This window comes from Lipomyces chichibuensis (genome assembly GCF_038497645.1).
Source record: "Lipomyces chichibuensis strain CBS 12929 unplaced genomic scaffold V1513scaffold_32, whole genome shotgun sequence".
NCBI classification, from domain to species: Eukaryota; Fungi; Ascomycota; class Lipomycetes; order Lipomycetales; family Lipomycetaceae; genus Lipomyces; species Lipomyces chichibuensis.
The window spans coordinates 79,837-99,022 of NW_027117484.1; the positions used below are offsets into that span (position 1 = coordinate 79,837).

The 19,186-nt window shown below is 47.8% G+C and overlaps 6 protein-coding genes across 6 annotated transcripts; 4 read left to right on the forward strand and 2 right to left on the reverse strand.

The window, feature by feature from the left end:
• Nucleotides 1-43: 43 nt before the first annotated feature.
• V1513DRAFT_449823 (uncharacterized protein) lies at nt 44-2,057 on the forward strand. The gene is made up of 3 exons (XM_066898731.1): nt 44-196; nt 246-635; nt 689-2,057. The coding sequence occupies exons 1-3, from the start codon at nt 184-186 to the stop codon at nt 1,864-1,866; spliced, it is 1,581 nt and encodes a 526-aa protein (XP_066752002.1). The 5' UTR covers nt 44-183; the 3' UTR covers nt 1,867-2,057.
• Nucleotides 2,058-2,792: 735 nt separating this feature from the next.
• On the forward strand, nt 2,793-4,355 carry V1513DRAFT_433035 (ELMO/CED-12 family-domain-containing protein; the record flags this gene model as incomplete). Its single annotated transcript, XM_066896429.1, has 1 exon — nt 2,793-4,355. The coding sequence occupies one exon, from the start codon at nt 2,793-2,795 to the stop codon at nt 4,353-4,355; it is 1,563 nt and encodes a 520-aa protein (XP_066752003.1).
• A 382-nt stretch (nt 4,356-4,737) lies between these two features.
• On the reverse strand, nt 4,738-6,120 carry V1513DRAFT_433036 (velvet factor-domain-containing protein; the record flags this gene model as incomplete). The annotated part of the gene is made up of 2 exons (XM_066896430.1): nt 4,738-5,428; nt 5,507-6,120. 2 exons carry the CDS (start codon nt 6,118-6,120, stop codon nt 4,738-4,740), a joined length of 1,305 nt encoding a protein of 434 aa, XP_066752004.1.
• Nucleotides 6,121-7,775: 1,655 nt separating this feature from the next.
• On the forward strand, nt 7,776-9,867 carry V1513DRAFT_383032 (uncharacterized protein; the record flags this gene model as incomplete). Its single annotated transcript, XM_066895129.1, has 2 exons — nt 7,776-8,379; nt 8,435-9,867. 2 exons carry the CDS (start codon nt 7,776-7,778, stop codon nt 9,865-9,867), a joined length of 2,037 nt encoding a protein of 678 aa, XP_066752005.1.
• Nucleotides 9,868-9,921: 54 nt separating this feature from the next.
• On the reverse strand, nt 9,922-15,087 carry V1513DRAFT_480600 (putative death-receptor fusion protein-domain-containing protein). Its single transcript, XM_066900337.1, has 5 exons — nt 14,760-15,087; nt 11,867-14,708; nt 11,637-11,811; nt 10,862-11,583; nt 9,922-10,814 (listed from the first exon to the last, which is right to left on the reverse strand). Exons 1-5 carry the CDS (start codon nt 14,951-14,953, stop codon nt 10,071-10,073), a joined length of 4,677 nt encoding a protein of 1,558 aa, XP_066752006.1. The 5' UTR covers nt 14,954-15,087; the 3' UTR covers nt 9,922-10,070.
• Nucleotides 15,088-17,598: 2,511 nt separating this feature from the next.
• V1513DRAFT_383060 (uncharacterized protein) lies at nt 17,599-18,380 on the forward strand (the record flags this gene model as incomplete). Its single annotated transcript, XM_066895130.1, has 2 exons — nt 17,599-18,003; nt 18,054-18,380. 2 exons carry the CDS (start codon nt 17,599-17,601, stop codon nt 18,378-18,380), a joined length of 732 nt encoding a protein of 243 aa, XP_066752007.1.
• Between the last annotated feature and the right edge of the window lie 806 nt (nt 18,381-19,186).

Sequence of the window (19,186 nt, forward strand, 5' to 3'; positions counted from 1 at the left end):
TCGAACATAAACGAATCTCCCAACTAACAAATGCGTGCTGTCTACACAATAATACAGCTCACTCGCTGGTCACGCTCCGCTTTGCGTATAATAATAGCATCTCCACTCTCCATAACTCAGCCTAATTATTAACAAGATCGCTTATCGTTTAAGAAATACATTAAGTTATACACTGATAACTCAATGGACGTTCAAGGTATGATTTACGATCTCCAGTCACATCACTAACGTCTAACTCCTCATAGAAGTCATCCTCACTCTGACTCCTCTCCCACCACCTGGCGAAATCGCGCTCGCTCTCAGCAAACGCAGACTCCTCTCGCCCCTGCTGCAGCGGACAATTACTCTCTCGACAAAGTCGTCTGACTCGTCCTATGTGATCCTAGGCAGATCGTCACACAATGTGTCGAAGAAACTCTTTCCCGCCACTGAGAACGCATACTTTGATTCTCCGAACATATCCCGCCATCATGCGACAATCTTCATCGACAACTCCCGCTATCGTGTCCTGAAGGTACGCGACACTGGATCACTGCATGGAACTTATCGTTGCGGTGAGCGAGTCCCAAGAGACGGTATTGTCTTATATGATCAGGACACTATCAATCTTGGCACTAAAATCATCTATGACGGCGGTACGTATTTTCATACATTCTGTCTATTGAATACAATGATAGTAATCATACAGACGTCATTCCTCCTCAACGAATTCTCGTCTCGATCAAGTGGCTGCCTGTGTCCTCGTCACTCAAAGCTGTCACGTCACCGTTGACCGGCTTCGGCATTCAAGAACTTAGCGATTCCGAGGCGGAAATAACAGCCAGCGACATCCCTGTAGACGCAACCTTCTCGGCCGCCGCATCTTCTCGTCCGTCATGTCAAGATATGATCCATTCTTGTGGCATTGTCGATGACAAGGAAAATAGAAGACCCAGCAGAAGCACGATCCAATGTGCCCTAACAACGTTGAGCGAATTCGCAGAGAAATCTCTGCCGTTCAACAAAGCAAGCAAAGACATCCGCCAACGGTCTGGAAAATCGGAAATAGAGGCCGAGCAAGCTAGTCTGCAGCAGTTGGAGGACGCCAAGAAGGTCAAGGACATGTCTTCCCCATCGGACGTGCATTATGACGGTGGACGCGTGGTAAGTTGGATGAGGCCGCTGCTGATGGGATTTGCCGCTAGTCCGACTTTGGCAGAATCTGTGAGTGAGAATGAATTGTCTACGCAGAACGAATCGAATGACCAAAATGAATTCATTGATTTTCCAAACGAAGTTGAAGTTGAGCAGCCAAAGGAAGCCGTAACGGCGGTTCAGGTTGAAGAACGCAAGGAAAGTTTAGCTGTCGCGGAAACTCGGTCAGGAATCGAGGAGAAGCCCATCAAGGTGGAGATTACTCCGGAGACAGAGAAGTCTGACAAACGCAATAGCTCAATTGAGATCATCGATCTTCTCAACTCGACTCCGGTCGCATGCCAACTAACACAGCCAGCATCTCTCGATACTGAAAGCAAGCAGCCAATTGAAAATTGTGATGATCAGTTATGCGATGCCATTCTTACTGATGTGCCAGTTTCAGAAGGGCCGCAGAAACCCGAACACGATGAGCAAGTCCATGCCAAAAGAAGGTTCTCGGAATTTGACGAGCTTACTGATGAAGAAATCGACTATCGTCCAGCTCATACCATAACCAGCAAACGCCGTCGTCTAGAGTGCTCGCCTGCTGCCGGCACAGCCGAGTCGTTGGCTGCGCCATCATCTTCGCCATCGACACCTGCTCTCATAGGTCGATATGCCGCTGCTACAGCTGTCGGTCTTGTAATCGGCAGTGTCGGAACATTTACGGCGCTGCTTCTGAGTGAATAATAATGAATTGAAATGTGATTGTGATTATTTTAATGAGGTGTATGGTGTTCTCTTGTGTCTTGTTCGACTTCGTTATGATGATAATGCCAAAGAAGTAATTATTTTTATTACTGAAATTGAACCACGTCCACTTGCCTGTTGTATGGTATGTGAGGGTTCAGCTGTAAGCTGATTTAATATATATCTCTCATATTAATTGGCCTCGAGGGAGCAAGAAACTCGGCTTCCGTATAGGTACAAAACACTTAACATAGTACAACTGCACGTGTACGCACAGATTGAAGTATATCGTCTCGTCGCTTTACTAAATAAGGTCCTCCTCGCACATATAACTATACCTCTATCGAATAGTGCAGAGTATATTGACGCTAACGTACGCAGAACAGAGATGATGCTGAAAATGCAGGAGCCTCACGCTAGGAGGCTACTAATTGTTGGTGACATGTCGATACCCTTGGCTGCATATTTAAAGTGGAAAGAGCGTCTCTGCATATAATAGATTGTGACAACACCATTTACTAATTGAAAGCAGCCAGAGGCACACGAACAACTATCTAGTCACACTCATTATTGTATTATCGAACGCCATTGTGTCCACACAACCAGCCTGTACATATATACGTGGGGCAGCCATTCCCTTGTCCCTGTTCCGCTGGATAGGACATTGAATTACGCCTGCTGACAAGGAAGCTATATATCTTATCTTATATGGACAACACATTACTCTGGATTGAGATCAATCGGTACGAATAAGTCAAATCGTACTGGACGCAACATACAGAAGGTCTTCGATTATCTGCCAGTCGATGCAGGAGTTCATGTGACGACAGATCATTTATCAGCGCCGATTAACCACAGCAGTCACCACAGCAGTCACCACAGCAGTCAACTCGTCTTTGCAGTCTACATGTGAATAGCCAACTTATATGGCTTACTATATTACTGAATATCTACAGCGTTATCTACAACCGTATTTCTCCCCGAGCGTCAAGTTCGTCATCCTCTTCACTCAAGCGCTCGGGGATTCCATCACAACGTCTCTTCTCACCCGCAAGCGCGAACTCGAGGCCGACAGGATTCCATCCCCAATATCATCACCAGTCGCGTTCCTATCTCCAAGTACCAGTACAACTAATCTTCGTCTTCAACAGCAGCAGCAGCAGCAGGACATGTCACTTTGGTACCGGATCAAGCTTTTATGGACTGCGCTTTGGTTGTCGGGCTACAAAGCCGTCAAGCTCCTTATGCGCAAAGTTCTCGGCACGTCGGCTATATACCGGATCTGCCGACTCGGTCTTGCGGAGGAAGCACGCGCACGGCAACCGAATGCCCCTTCCTATCACAGATTATTGTCGCAGCGGGCGGTGTGGCTTTTGGATTCGGAAATGATATTGTCGGATCAATTGATTGACGAGAAACATGCGATTAAGCAGTACGCTGTGTCGCCAGCCATGATGGGGAACGTCGAAATGGCGAAAGCTATAGCGGTGTCGACGTGTCGTGTGAAAAACATGGACGTCACAAAGCCAACGGCTGGATATTTGGAGAAAGCGCTCTCGCAGATACTCCTGGTCGAGCGATTCGTGGTTGAAGTCGTCGATATTTGCGGCGAGAAGGTCGAGTGGGACGACTCAAGCGCACATCTGATCGAACTTTGGAACGTGCTGCATTCGCACCGATATTGGCCCCGCTGGGCCAACTACGCGGCAGTCAGTCGGGAATCACGCGCTGGAAAGAACTGGTGCACGATCGGATTTCAAGGACTCGATCCATGCACTGATTTTCGAGGGATGGGAAAAATGGGGTTATTGTTCTTTCATCAGATGTGCATGCTTCATACAGGCCGCACGATCAAGATTATTCTTGAGTCAAGATCGCCCGACATTCACCTCGACACCGTGCATACGCCGTACTACCCTGCTGCTCTTGCGTCAATCCATGTCTCACGGTTCATCTCTCGCCTGCTGTATGCCGGCGAGCTCCGACTCTGGCTACTGACATCCATGGAATCTAATTCGAAAATGCAGGACCTCTGGAACCTGCTCACGCATCTACACTGCTACATGTGGATTGAGTACCACAACTTCTGGCGCCACCAGGTCCGCCAAGGTATTGTCTCGACAGTAATGGATTTCGAAAAATGCTTCGAGCTGTTTAAACACAAGATGACCGGCGCCGTCAAGCATCGGCCGTTGATGTGGACCTCTTCATATCCCACTCTCGCGAACTTGCCACAATATTATTACAGGTGGCTGTTCCCGCAAGACTACTTTTTTGCTAATCTGCCGTATGGAAAGGCGGAGTTTGACGCATATTTCGATGACGTCGAGGTTGAAGACGAACAAGTGGAGCTCGAGAATGCGAGAGGGATGGCTGCGAGATCACAGGACGATGACAAGCTGAGCGAGAAGACGGGCGTTGACGAATACGAATTGGATGAGTTTGGCGAGAAGAGGAGCACATGGACTAGAAAGGTTAAATCTAATTAATTTGTCACTAGGTGGTATGTATCATAAACGCTCGTTTCCTTGGAGTGCTAGGATGTTCTTATGTGGATATCTTGTATTGTAGTCATGAGCTGTACGATGAGGTATAATGTAATAATTGTGCAATCCAATCCAACATTCCGGAGACTGCCAAGATACACTTAACACGCGATGGGTAAGACCGAGCAAAAAAAAAAAAAAAAAAAAAAACAACCAAAACCCCACACCAATAGGAGAAAATATACAGGTCGCGGATGCCACCGCAATAAAACAAGTGTAGAAAATATATCCAAATAAATCATAACATGGTAAAAACAATAAAATACAAAGGTCAATCATGGTCTATTCATCGTGAAAAAAATATAACATCGTTAACCAATATTCATCAGTCCGTTCTCCGTTTTTTCGTCGTCGCAATACTACCCGCGTTGTCTGTGGGCGCATCGGCCTCGCCGTGCTCTTCTTGTTCTGGTCCTTGCGTGTTCCTGCCCGATCTTCTGGTCCGTTGAATGCCGCCCCGTATCCACAGACCATGCCGTTTCAGCGCGAGGGATATGGGAGTCATAGGTAACATACTAGGGAAGTCCTTTGCCGAGTAGACTCGAAACACATCGCTGATCTGGAATCCCATCATGCCCATGGACCGAACCTGGTGGCTATGTAATGGAATGTTCTGGTCGATCCATGCCCACTGAAACTTTAGCCTGTAATACCCCGCGGTCGAGAATGACAAGTCTGGAAAACAGAAATAACAGCTCTCGCCTTGATGTCCATCAATACCGAGGTCGGCATATTGTGCATTGCCGACCATGTTTCCGCGAATCAACAGACGCCCCCCTGAATGTAGTGATAGTTGCTCGCCTTGACCGTTATTGGATTCCGCGGAGTACAGAAAACACTGCACGATCCACGAGTATCTTTTCATGTACGGGATGTCGACCGCGCCTGTCGCAAGCGATCGCACCTCGAGTTTGAGCACCGGCGGAGGGTCGAGGCAGCGCCTGTCGCGATCAGCATTTCCACATGATCGCGCACGGTCAGGCTGTTGGATGATATAGAATTGTGCGGTGTAGGATCTGCTTGAGGGTCAGTCAAACTTAACCCCACGACAAATCAATAGCAGCGACGCAAGTCAACAAAAAATGGACATATACGTGAAATTTGGCGGCCCGTCCATATCTTGCGGACGGCGAGCCAGTGGCTGTGGCTCCTGCTGCAAAGACGCCGAGGAGTGCCAACTGTGTTCTTTTCTAGAACTTGATCGAGACGTCTGGTGTGCGTGTTTGTCTACCAACTGGGTGCGAGTCAGTGAGACTCTGTTGTCGGAAGTCGGCATATCGTCCGGCAGAGGACGTAGAAGAGCATTCGTGGGTCGAGAGTCCACGCTGAGGCTGGTGGCGTGGTTTGTCTGTTCAGTATTGTTCGGCGAGGCACCAACATCGGCAGACGACGCGGACAAGACCTGAAGATTGACGCGAGCGTGAGAGTCCGCCGGGCTGGCGGGCATTAAGGGACGACGCTCTTTAGACGGCGTTGTGGCACGCAGTCGACGCACACCATAAGGTGTGGAGCAGCAGCGAGAGCGAACAAGCACACAATCAGTGGTCTGGTTGGTAGCGGGCAGGGGCAGTGACAGTGGCAATATGGAGAAAGACCGTTGTCGGTAGAGTTTGGACGGTCCGTGGAGAGAGAACTGCGGTGCGCGACACCATACGATCGACACAGTATGCGACACACGACACAAGCATGAGCCGTGTGTCATCGTCATATTTACATTTACACTGGTGATCAATCCAAATCCACCAAGAACAAAGCCACCTCGTGTGCCTGCGGCCCAGCTGCCAATCGTGACGAGAAAGCCTCAGCGTGGCAGTCGAATAGATGTAATCTGCACCGCCTTTCGATTGCGAGCCCGGCATGGGAGGCATGAGGCGATATCGGATCTGGAAGTGGTCCTATCGACAAATGACTTCGACACTGATACTCGACACATTCGTTCACACGAAAGATCTGCAATCGCCGGCGGAACAGACGGCCTCTCCGCAGTCGATGAGTACCAGTGACATCTTTTGGTCCGTTTTGTATTTCTTGATGCGGTATACGGGCAATGGATCAACATAGGGCAGTTGCTTTCATTGCGCTCTTCATTTGATATCCAAAAGTTCAATGGACGAGCAGCAATGCGACAATTTGACACTATGCTAAAGTTCTAACATGGCCAATATTAAACGAAACTCTTGCCCCACCAAGCAGTTGTCAAAAGCGACCCAATCAATTAAATGAGTCGCCATGCGTTGCGTGTCAGTAAGCCCAGTGCCGAAACTTCCTTCGTCTACTGTACCTCATCGCGACAATGGAATTTCCCGCGTTGCTCGCAGTAAATCGCAACTTTCGATCTAATAGCGCAAGATACAACGAATAAGAGCTCATAACGGCCTGATGTCGTGGGTGGAATCGACATAAAAGGTTACTGCCACTCACAGGCCACGGATGATGACAGACTCGAAAGCTTCGGGATTACCCTAGCTCGGTTGCAATCCGAAGCAACGCACGACACACTCTGTCTGGAAAACTTCTTGCCAAAGTTTTGCCATTCTCGCCAGCTTATATCGTCGTCCTTACACAGCTGCAACGCTACTGTGAAAGTTGTATTCACCCGGGCTTCACTGACACTCGTGATGAGTTCATCTTTCTTCCACCAGGAATTGGGTCTCAATAAAACCTCAACGCCAATCAGAGAAATACACCGGTATCGGCTAACCTTTACTCGTAATCCCTACTGCATTTTAATGCTATTCTAAAACGCTGCGACACTAAGTCACTAACAGCATGAGTCTGTAGGGCAAGATAGAGAGAAGCTGTTAAAACAGTGCTGCTCCTTCTCTCTTGGGGTTAGGGTAATATTGAAGCGATAGGAACGTTGCCACTCTTCGGACAGTCCAATAACGCCAATTGCCAAAAATCCTGTTAACACACCCAAAAGTTGCATTGAAAGCGGGTGTTAGTTCTCTGAATTCTGAAGTATTTCCGCCTATAATTGCCGCTTAAGCCATAATTCATTTTAACTCAAATTAGTACAAACTTCATCCCAACACTTAAATTTTATTTGGCCCTCGCCATAATTCAGATTCGCTGACTCATCATTGCACAGTTGCTTACGTATATTTTGATTGCCCCGACAACACAAATGAAATTTTAAATTTTCTTGCACTTTTCGCTCAAACAGGCACACTTCAAAGAGTCACCGTCCAACTCCACATCATTGATCTCCAATTTATGCCGGTTGCCGCCCATCACGCACTCCGTCATATATTTTCTCATTTTTTGCCCCGCAATTCGTGTATTCTGTTAGCAGCTGCATCTCGTGCCCCACAGGTCCCGACTACCCTTAATCTCCGTCAATACAGTGCAACTCGACCACAAATGTCGACCCCGTCTGAAATCGAGACCGTAGTCTCCCGGCTCAAAAACCTCGGCATATCCTCGCCTGCGCTGTACGATACTCCTACGCTCAACATTGCCGGCAATCCATTTGACCTGTTTCGCGCCAGCATCAGCAAAACTCTGTCGGAAGTATCTGGAGTCGAGGAAGACCTCATTGTCCCTGCGCTGGAATGGACAATGACCCCCGACAGAGGCGATCTTGTCATTGCGATTCCCCGACTCCGAGTGAAAGGCAGAAAGCCAGATGAATTGGCGGCCGAATGGGTAGAGAAATACCCAAGTACTCCGTTCCTGAGCAAAGTCGCCGCAAAAGGACCCTTCATGCAATTTTTTTTCGACCCGCAATTGCTTTACAAGATCGTAATTCCTGAGATATTAAAGAAGGACAGTACGTACGGAGATGCCAAGATTGGCGCTGGAAAGCGGGTTATCGTCGACTTTAGTTCACCGAATATCGCGAAGCCGTTTCATGCGGGTCATCTTCGAAGCACAATCATCGGCGGTTTCTTGTCGTCGCTGCATGAACGTTTGGGATATGAAGTTATTAGAATAAATTATCTCGGTGACTGGGGAAAGCAGTTTGGTATGTCCATTTTTTCTGTCTGATGAATTGTCGAAGTACAATGCTAACTGTTCAGGTCTGCTCGCTATAGCGTTCGCCAAGTTTGGCGATGAAGCTGAACTTGAGCGTGATCCTATCAACCACCTGTTCAAAGTCTACGTTGCTGTAAGCTCTGCTCAAGCCGCTGAGAAGGATGCTGGTGCTGCGGCAGAGGCGGTTCTCGCACTCAAAGCGTCGCTCGAGAGCGAGAGTATTTCCCAAGAAGAAAAAGCTGATCTCGAAACCAAGCTTGTGGAAGCCGAGATCAAGGCGAAGGACTTAGCCAAGGTTGCTCTTGAGGCTGCCGCTGTTCTCGACAAGAACCACTCGCTCAAGGACGCAAATGACATTGACCCGGCTTATTTCATTCCACGGCCACTCGATTCTGAGGCCAAAGCTTATTTCAAGCGCATGGAGGACGGTGACGAGGAAGCCCTAGCTGTCTGGAAGCGATTCCGGGCGCTCAGTATTACAAAGTACACAAAGACTTACGAGCGATTGAATATTCACTATACCGAGTATTCCGGTGAATCCCAGATTTCCGAGGCAAGCATGCAGCGTGTCATTGACATCCTACAGCAAAAAGGCATGCTATACGAAGATCGAGGTGCGAAGCTTATTAACTTCGCTCAACACAGCAAAAAGCTTGGAAAGGCGCTCATTCAAAAGTCGGACGGAACTTCGCTTTACCTGACACGAGATCTCGGCGCTGCAATCGAGCGATACGAGAAGTACAAGTTCGACAAGATGATCTATGTCGTAGCCGCGCAGCAGGATCTCCATCTTGCGCAGCTTTTCAAGATGATGGAACTGTGTGGCTTTCCGTGGGCTAAGGATATGGTCCATGTTAACTTTGGTATGGTCCAGGGAATGAGCACGCGTCGCGGAACCGTCGTGTTCTTGGACACAATCTTAGAGGAAACCAAGGATGCCATGCACGAGGTTATGAAGAAGAACCAAGCCAAGTACGAGCAAGTCGAGAACCCCGAGGAAGTTGCCGATCTTGTCGGAATTTCCGCTGTTATGATCCAGGACATGCAGTCCAAGCGGGTAAACAACTACAAATTTGACTGGAGCCGAATGCTCTCGTTTGAGGGTGATACCGGTCCATACCTTCAGTACGCTCATTCCAGACTCTGCTCCGTCGAACGTCGGGCCGAGATCACGCACGAGCAGCTCATGGCGGCGGATTTCTCTCTCCTTACTGAGCCAATTGCCGAAGAACTTATCCGGACACTTGCGCAGTATCCTGATGTTCTGATGAATGCCCACCGAAATTACGAGCCTTCAACCGTTGTGTCATATCTATTTAAGCTCACACACATTGTTTCGAGCTGCTACAATATCCTCTGGGTCGCAGGCCAGGAACCCCCTCTAGCCACTGCCCGCATGGCGCTCTACTCTTCTGCGCGGGAGGTTCTCAAGAGCGGAATGATTCTCTTGGGATTAACTCCTGTGGAGAGAATGTAGAGCTCCTCATGCCTGTTACTATATAATTAAATTTTCTTTGTATATTGGTAGAATCAACTGTAGAGCTAAATGTGAAGATACACATACAATATCATATTTTCTAACTCTGGACACTATAAACTTTTATTAGAAGTAAGGTAATTTACATTATGGTACATATCTACCAATATATATCGTATACCCTGTCTGTCTATTTACAAGGTCTATATTTCCAAATTCCACAAGTAATGCAAGCCTTTATCTTTCGCCAAACGCCGAAGCTCGTTAAATGCAGCCTCCATCTCAACCGGGACCGATTTGCATTGTTTAAGCATGCGGTAGACCTCGATGATTCTCCGTCCAAAACTAAAGACTTCGGCGTTGGAGGTCCATCCAAATGGTCCGTCGTCACCATGCATATTAATCGCCTTCTGTAACAGTTTTACCGCGGATACTTCCCACTCTGCTAGTCGCTTTAATGTAGTCTCCTTCGGACCACTATCCCGAACTTTACCAAAGAGTTGCATAATCATCTCAGCCCATAGTTCTGCGACCTGCACTTCATTTATGTAGAGATTCTGCTTCTCAACAATAAAAAGCGATAAATCAGGTGTGAAAGCATCCTCAATCTGCCTCACAGGAGATAGCGTTCCAGTAACCTTCCTCTCAGCGAAAAGACCCAGGCCATCAAATGTCTCGGCGTTGTTGCCGAACAAGTCGACTAATAACTTGGCAAACAATTTCTCGCAATATACGCACGTCGTTATATACTTGGTCTTGAGAATATATGTGCAAATAAACTCCGTCGCAATCTCACGGAGATCCTGGTCATCGTCGGAAAGGAAGTTCAATAATTTAAAGTACGCGTCGCGTAAGAAGATTGTCTCGGAATTTTGCGGTTGCAATTCGAGAACTGTCTGTACAAAAGATATGATGGATGTCAATGAAGCCTTTCTGGTCGAAAATGGCTATCTAAAATTAGTATAGATCGGACTCAGAGTTGTGTGCAACATACCGCATCATCGTCACTGAACACTTCAAGGACACTATTCCATCGCGAGCAATAATCGCTGCCCCCTGTTGACATGGACAAAGATGCGACTAGCGGACCTAGTGCCTCTAATGCAGCCTCAGACACCGTGTTCGCTTCAGCAATCTGTAGATCGATAGCGGCATACAGCTCCTCAAACATGGCGTAGGCAGGCTGTCCATTCCACAGTTTCAGTCGACTCAATAACACGCTGAACAATCTGATAGTAGCCGATCGCACTTGGCTCCAATTGCTTCCATACCAGCTCATCCATACTGGCGATATTAGTTCCTCGCACGTAGATAATGCGAACTCATCCACGTGGTCAGAGATAATCCGCAGAGCGACGATGGTGCCGCCATAACTTCCAGTCTTGATACAATCCTTGAGAATGTTCATCGCTTCTTCATCGTTCGAGTTCCCCACAAGTCGCTGGACGCAGCGCTCTGTTAGGTATCTAATTATTTGCTCCTGGAGGAACCTATCTCCCACACCATTCTCAGTGGTCCTGAAGTTACTTAAGACAAAGTCATAGAACTTGTGCTTCAGAATAGACTTTGCTTCCTCCGCACGAACGCCTGCAGGACGTGGGTAATCAACAACGGATTTACAGACACGAAGGAATGCAAGAATGTTTGGTGAACATCCGCATTTGACCATGCCTTCGAATTTACTTGCGAGATCAGAATAGACTTCAACCGGTATTTCTGTACAATATTAGCTTACGTTATCGAAAATAAATTTAGATGATGGAATATACCTCGTTGAGAGCTGCTTGATGCGAACGATTCCAACAGTACCTGCAATGCCAGTAGTCGGCCATGAGTTCCATTTTGTGTGGATTTCGAGAGATCATCTGCGAGATCCCGGTAAGTTTCGAGCCAGCTGGCCGTGCTGACAAGTGCAAGTAGGGAACGTGCCGCCATTTCTCGAATCTATTCCAACAGGTCAGTAACGCTTTTATCCAACCAAGGGCACAGAATTAAGTACCTTCCAAATCCTACTCGACAGGCAGCTCATTATAAGTGGTCGAAATGCATCGAGCCCAGAGTATCCATTCGTTCCCTCCAACCGAGAAAGAAGAGACAACACCGGATACACGGTTTCTACATGACTTGACTCAAGCGAACCCAATTGGTACACGTGTTCTTTCAAATGCTGAAGCAAGATATCCTTTACATTTTTAAACCGACTGAAAAATAGTCGCGCAGACATCGTACCCACCGTAAGTCGCGGATCAGTGAACTTGCGACTTCCAAAGAGTCGAGTCTGCAATGCGGCGAACAGCATCACGCCGCAGTTTCGGATTGACCACATTTCGCTGGCGAAGGCGTTGATTGCCATTGCGAGGGCTCTATCAATGAAAAATGCTGAGGGCCCCGATAGTCGGGCTTCCACGAAGATCGATTTGATGCAGTTTAATGCGTGGACTTGTGGTAGGTCAATCTTCTCGTCCGACAAGTACGCGGGCGTTTCTGCAATCTCAGCGAGACGGTCGAATGTCTTTTGGAGAAGTGGCCTATCGGGATTGATTTCCGCTGTTAAGACGCCAGCGACTAGAAACGGTAGACCGCCTGAACGGCGGGTAATGTGCTGTGCCTTGCTTTGAATAAGCTGGATGTTCTCTGTTAGCCATTTTCCAGGTAGCCCGATTAATTTATTGGAAGTTGACAAGTTGCAGCGGGTACAGCATGCAACAAATGTCGGATAAACTGACGAAAATGCGCCTCGATGACGAATGGTGGCAAGTTCAGTGAGAAGAAGGTTCCCTAAATCGGTGACAACCTTGTCGTCCAGCAGCTTGCCCTCATCGTCAGGAATTCGGGACAGCAAAACTGTGAGAAGAGCGCTAGATTCGCCAATAGCTCTCCAGGCATAGCTGAGAATAAGCTGTGTAGCAGGCCCGTATTCCTCTTCTAAACTAGCCAGATACTGCTCCTCCAACTCCTCGGGGAGATTACCTTCCGGAGAATCATGGCAAAGAATTTTCTCAACAATACCCCATACAGAATAAGAAAGTCGGACTAGTCGCTCATGCAGCTTATTCCAATACACTGCCTTTCCCTTAGCTTTCTCAGAATTGTAGTCGATCTGCTCAAAAATAAACCTTAGACCAGTAAAGTAGCCATGCAGGGGATAATCCTTGACTGCCGAAGACAAATTACGTTCAGCCTCTTGAATTGCCGATTCCAATATTCCAATAAAATTGTTCAAAAAAATTGCTTCCCACTCTCCATCGCCAAGTTTGCTGTACAAATAATAGGAGAAATCCACGATTCTCGCGCCACCGTCGCCTTCGCGGCCGCGCAATCCTTTGATCATGCGAAGGCCCTTCTCGCTATATCCGTCCACGACCAACTTCTTATCTACACCGTCCTCCAACAATGCTGCCACGGGTGCCATTTTCAGCAAGTTTATCGATGTATCTCTGACATCCTCGTAATTATTCATTAAATTGTCCAATAACACCCTAACCGTCTTCGGCTTAAAAATTGGTATATTAAACGGAAAATCAATATGATTTTTCTCATGCCACTTCGCATCAACGCGATCATCTAAGCCAGCACGAATCAACACAGTGAGTAACTTCAAGCTCATATGAATGCGTTGGTACGATGATCCCGGACGAAGAAGTTCTCGCAGGTAATCAAGATACCCGTTCAAGAAGTTCACGTTCGCGGCGATTTGAGCCTCGATTTCTTTCGCGCGGGAAACGTTGCTTGCTATAATACATTTCTTTTGTTCGCGGGCGAGCGCGTAGCAAGAATCCCGGATGCGAGTGGTCATCTGTCTCATGAACCCATATACTCTGTTACGGAATTCGGGATCGGACTCGAGAATAAGGTCGTCAAAGGCTTCGGCTAGGATATCGAGGACGGTAGGAGGGATGGGCTTGGATGCCTGGGGAGATGAGACAGCAAGGGAGAGGCCGCCGATTCGGAGATCTTCTGAGGTATGATGGAGTAGCTCCCGCAGAAAATCCGGAGATAAGCCTGACGCGTTCGATGGTTCGTCGAGTAGGGCGAGGTCTTGTCCGACCTTTAAACATCCTATGAAAACTGAAATATCAATTTCAGTATGCAGAGGCTGCTTCTGTAACTCCTTAATAAACATCTGGCAACCGACAGCTGATACCCGGAAAATATTGGGTAACAAATAAATCTGGATATGTGACCTCAAGTTATCATTTCGCAAGGCACCAACCACCTCCGAACACCAAATCTCGAGCCATTTCTTCTCAACATTTTCAAGAGCGAGAGGGGCCGGCTTCTTACCCAAAGCTTCAATTTCATACTTTCGAATTGTGACCAATATTGCCGTGATCATTTTGGAGACGGGATTAGCCAATGCATTGCTGTATGTCAATTGAAGCGAATCATGGATAATAGCTGGATCCTTGGCCAAAATTATATGGCCTCCTAGTTGCCTGGCAAGAATTTCGATAGTAAAGTACACGACGCGCATATTTCGGGGGTACGTTAATATTCGGTCGACCCACTTTCCTAGCCTCTCTGATCTCTCGCCAGCTGTCCAAACGCGTTCAATAAGCGAGATCGTTTTCATAAACAGCTCCCGTAAGGCATTGCCCAGAGCGGCACCTGAGTCAGTCCAATATTCGCAAACAAAGTCGAAAACAATGTCTGCATCGTTCGCTGATCCAGCTGTCGTTTCTTGCTGAAGTTGAGTAGTGAAAGCAGTGGAGCGCAAGCAGCATTGGCTTGTTCGTTGGATCCAAACTGTAAGTGTGTCGCAAGCAACCGTCCTATATTCACCTAATCCAGGCGAAAGTAACATTGAATTAAACAGGAAGGGGTACATTTCCATCAATGGCCTAATTCATCATCAGTAATCTACAAACCTCAACCAATACCCAGTTACATACACCACGCCGCTCTTCTCCTCAGCAAGAAAATCGTCAACACGGTTAGCTACAAGATATTTTCTAATCTTCCCAAGCTCATCTTCAGATAATCGCCCGTTAGCCTCACGAGACTGAGCAACTATTGAGCGGATCACTGTGTGAGCGGATGCGTCTAACGCGGCTGATGATGGTTTCTTCGTGCTCTTCCCAGCCATTTGTTTGTTTGTCCTTCGCACCCGTTTAGCCCGCTAATACTGCCTGCAATGTCAGACGAGTTCCTGCCAGTGAACAATCAAGGTACATGCTCGTTGCTGAGCCAATTCGTTTCAGTTTGGGCAACAACATGTCACTAGGTACAAATTACAGAAAAAATTCGAGTGGGAGGAATATTAAAGTTTAAACCATCTGAGGACCCTAATCCAGTAAATGTCACGTGGTCAAGTGCTACATGGAATCACGACGCTAATTAGTAAAATGGGTATCTTTCGGATCTGTGTAGATGTTGGCAAATATACAAGTTATAGAGCGTGTGCTTTAACGCTAAGTTTAATGCTGCCACTGGCTGAGATGCTAGTTGGACCCTGGCTATTACCGGTACAAAATACAGTTCTAACTAATTTTCACACATTCAACCCAGAGGGGTTTGATAAGAATTAGGAAGGAATGGCGCCAATACGCAATGCGCATTCATTATTCCTTGTGCTGAAATAGATATAGAAATGCCGCTTTGCAACCAAAGGAGCGCATAATTTCCCAGACTCAATCGGAGCCCGACATGATATTTGTCATTTATTTCCTGCTCATCAGAAGTTAACCGTCATACAACTACAGGGACGAGATGTACAACAAGTTATCTCAAGGCGGTCAATGGAAGAAGCAGGCGATAACCTTCTCCAACTTGTATTAATCACGTTCGGCTGACATCGGCCCATCGCTAAAAAATTGGCACTAGTCCGCCCCTGAACTTTGTTTGACAGCCCAAAAAGACGAAGTTACTGACGACAGACTAAGAGAGACTTTAGTGCCCGCAAGTAAAATTACTCGATAAATGCGTAAACTGACCATTGAAGGAACAGCTTATGTGGATGTGTAGCGAATATATGAAAAATGTCATGTGCGTCTTTTATTACACGGATTGAATGGGGCCACTGGAAAGCAAGTGCACACTCTCTAGTCACCACACAGCACCAGATTAATACGAATTATATTACAACATCGACTAGCTTTTCAAATTAAATTCTCCAGAAACAACCAAACCCTGAATTATACTACATAACACATGTTCAGGTAAGGATATGAAAGCAAACATATTAACCAGGCTGATAACTGCGATGGCATATGCAAGGAAACTGAACAAGCAACCGGGTGCCACACAAGGTGGTCGAGTGGTTTAGACAGGCATAGAAGAGGTTCGGAGAATTAGTAGACACACGATGGGGCGCGGGCGCAGAGTTCTTGAGGTGGATTGCCGATGAGAAAAATCTAAAGCCTATCAGCCCGATAAATGAAGATGGGTGTGGACCCCCGTGCCGGGTCATGATCCCTGAACGCGGAGTTTATCCGGACATAGGGAAATCCAGATATGAGAGCTTCGCTAGCCCATATACAAGGCGAACTGAATTAGGATCTACGACATATTTAATCTTTGTCGCTGCTGACGGTGCATCAGAGACTTTATACACCGCTGAATAAAGAAAGGCCGCAATTTGTCTCTCTACAGTTCTCTAAGTAGAGTGGTGAAGTGGCCGTGTTATTTGACCACCAGGCAACCGTCTTACAGCCGCTGGTGATATATTTAGCACAGCGAAGGCTTAACACAACGCGGTGGCCAAACAGAGTGCCGGCTATCGCCGGATTGCCCTAACCCAGATGCAGTCACTCCTTATCGGCAATCAATCTTGACTCGAAATTTCATTGCCTGTGCAGTGACCACACTAGCTCCATTTCTTGGGATCTATCGAATATAATTCTGCAGTGCGATTGGCCTGGATATGACTGTGAACGACTGAGGACTTGCGAAAAATTCCGGGCAAAGGTGGCCGGAGCCAGAGCACTCCTGAGGCTGGATGGGCTGACTGTTGATAGCCCAGCTCTGTGGCAGACGCTGACGCGGGCACCAGAGCCATACTTCAGTTATCATATTTTAATTTGTCCCTGCGAATTAAAATGGTACGAGTTATTGACATCTTCGTTTATCAGTGCTCTCGATTGGCCATTTAAAAATATATATTGTATTTTATTCCTTGCAACTGACGACCGTGAAACTGCTTTCGTAGTTAATGAGTGTATCTCGTTATGTGATGTATGTATGGAAATGGTTCGAACGTTGCCCGATAGGAAGGTTGACCCGGTTGAATCTATCCCCAACCCTGTAAGATTACACCATGCCAAGCCCAAGCCAGGGTCGACCAGGGACGTCTTTTTGTCCTGGATTAGAGGCCCGGATCCACGGCAGGATTTAGTCAATACAGTACAACAATTGCATACGACCCGGTGCTGGAATTCGAAGTAATAGGGGAGCCAGGGCAGGCCGGTTCGGCGGCTGTGGGTCTGTAATGAAAGTCATGATAGGACTGCCAGATGATGGAAGGAACAGGCCCCTGCGTTCACCGTAACCTAGTTCTGCACTTGGCCGTCGCGCAGCAACTCTCCGCTGCTTCCCGTTTGGTTCGCCAGTTCGCTCCACTCGTACTTTGCTCTAATCTCCACTTCACAACTTCTCCTCCTCTATTTTTCTCGTTGTCCGGCCTGTGTCGTCCACTCGTAAAGCGCTTCCTCTTCTACTCAGGCTGCAGCAATTGGCTTGGCCTGCTTTTGCACCTCCTCCCCTTCACCGCTTTCATAACTTCCGGCCAAGATGATGACAAAAAAGATTGACCGACTCCGACAGTGGACATCCGAAAAGCTCGGCAACGAGCAAAAAACCCAAGAGTCGGAGGATTTCAGAGAGCTAGAGTATGAGATTAACATGCGCTACGAAGGAACTGAGCGCCTCCACCAATCGATGGCTCTCTATGTTCGCAACCTCTCAAAGCGCCGTGAGCTCGACGAGCTCGAAAAGACTTCGCCCATTGACATTCTGGGCCAGGCCATGGCAATATATGGCGATGAGTTCGTCGCCGATTCTACTTATGGCCAGGCTCTCTACAGGCTCGGTGTTGCCAACCAAAAGCTCGCCAGACACCAGGAAATATTCGTCGAACGAATCAACAAGAACTTCCTCGAAGGCATTGAGAAGAGCATCGCTCAGTTCAAGGACTGTCAGGTGCGTATATCCCATTCACGCACATTCTGTTATGGCGCTAACTGCGATAGGCCGCTCGTAAGAAACTTGAGTACAGACGACTGGCCTATGACACCGCTCTTTCTAAGGTCCAAAAGACAAAGCGGGAGGACGCCAGGTTGGAGGAGGAAGTTCGTGCGCAGAGAATAAAGTACGAAGAGGCCGGTGAAGATGTCGTCCGCAAGATGAACTCTATCCGAGACGCCGAGAGTGACAATTTGGCTGACCTTGTCGACTTCTTTGAGGCCGAATGCGAGTACTACGAGCGATGCAATGAAGTCCTCGTCAATCTCCGAAAGAACTGGGTGTCTGAGTATGTCAATAACTTATATTGTGATTGTCTCGAAGCAAGGTGCTAATTTGTTCAAACAGCCTTCCAAGCAACACTCCGTCTACTCCAAAGGGGGCACGTTCTCGTTCCACATCCATCAAGTCCTTCGGCAACTCTCACGAAGACGTATCCCCTCCTCGTCGCCCTAATTTCAAGTCAGGAGCATCGTCATCGTCGTCAATTCAAAGTTCTTCTTCCAACGGATATGAGTCAGCGTCCAAGTTCAGTTCATCGCTTGATACTCTCCCAACATCTACCACCTCATCTATTTCGTCTGGCAAGCTCTCCTCGTCTGCGAATATTGGTCCTCCACGTCTGTCTCGTTCTATTACCGAGCCGCCGCCACTCCCTGGTCCACGCCCGTCACTTGGGCCGAAAAAGAAGCTCGTGAAGGCTAACTTCCGATACCAGGCGGAAGCCGAGGACGAACTGTCCCTCGAACCTGGTGATGTTGTTATTGTGACCGAGGAAGTCGACGCTGGTTGGTGGATTGGTGAACTTGCCGGCGGCGAACGATCTGGTCTTTTCCCGGTGCCCTACTGCACCGTTATCTCGGAGGGCAGTGCTAACGGCGGACCTGCTAAGCCGGCGAAACCTGCCTCAGCCGTGCGTAAAGTGTCAACGCCTAACGGAGATACTGACCAACTTGAGGACGAGCGCGGTGCGCCTGCGTTTCAGTCTAGCATGAAGAAGCTCAATGGCGGAGTCGGACGATTAGGTCCCGGAATCAGCTCGAAGAAGCCACCACCACCACCTCCCAAGAGAAGCGGTGTCATTGGCGCGATCGGTGCGCGGTAGATTGATTAGCTGGTGTTAAGGAAGTCATTAGTGTAT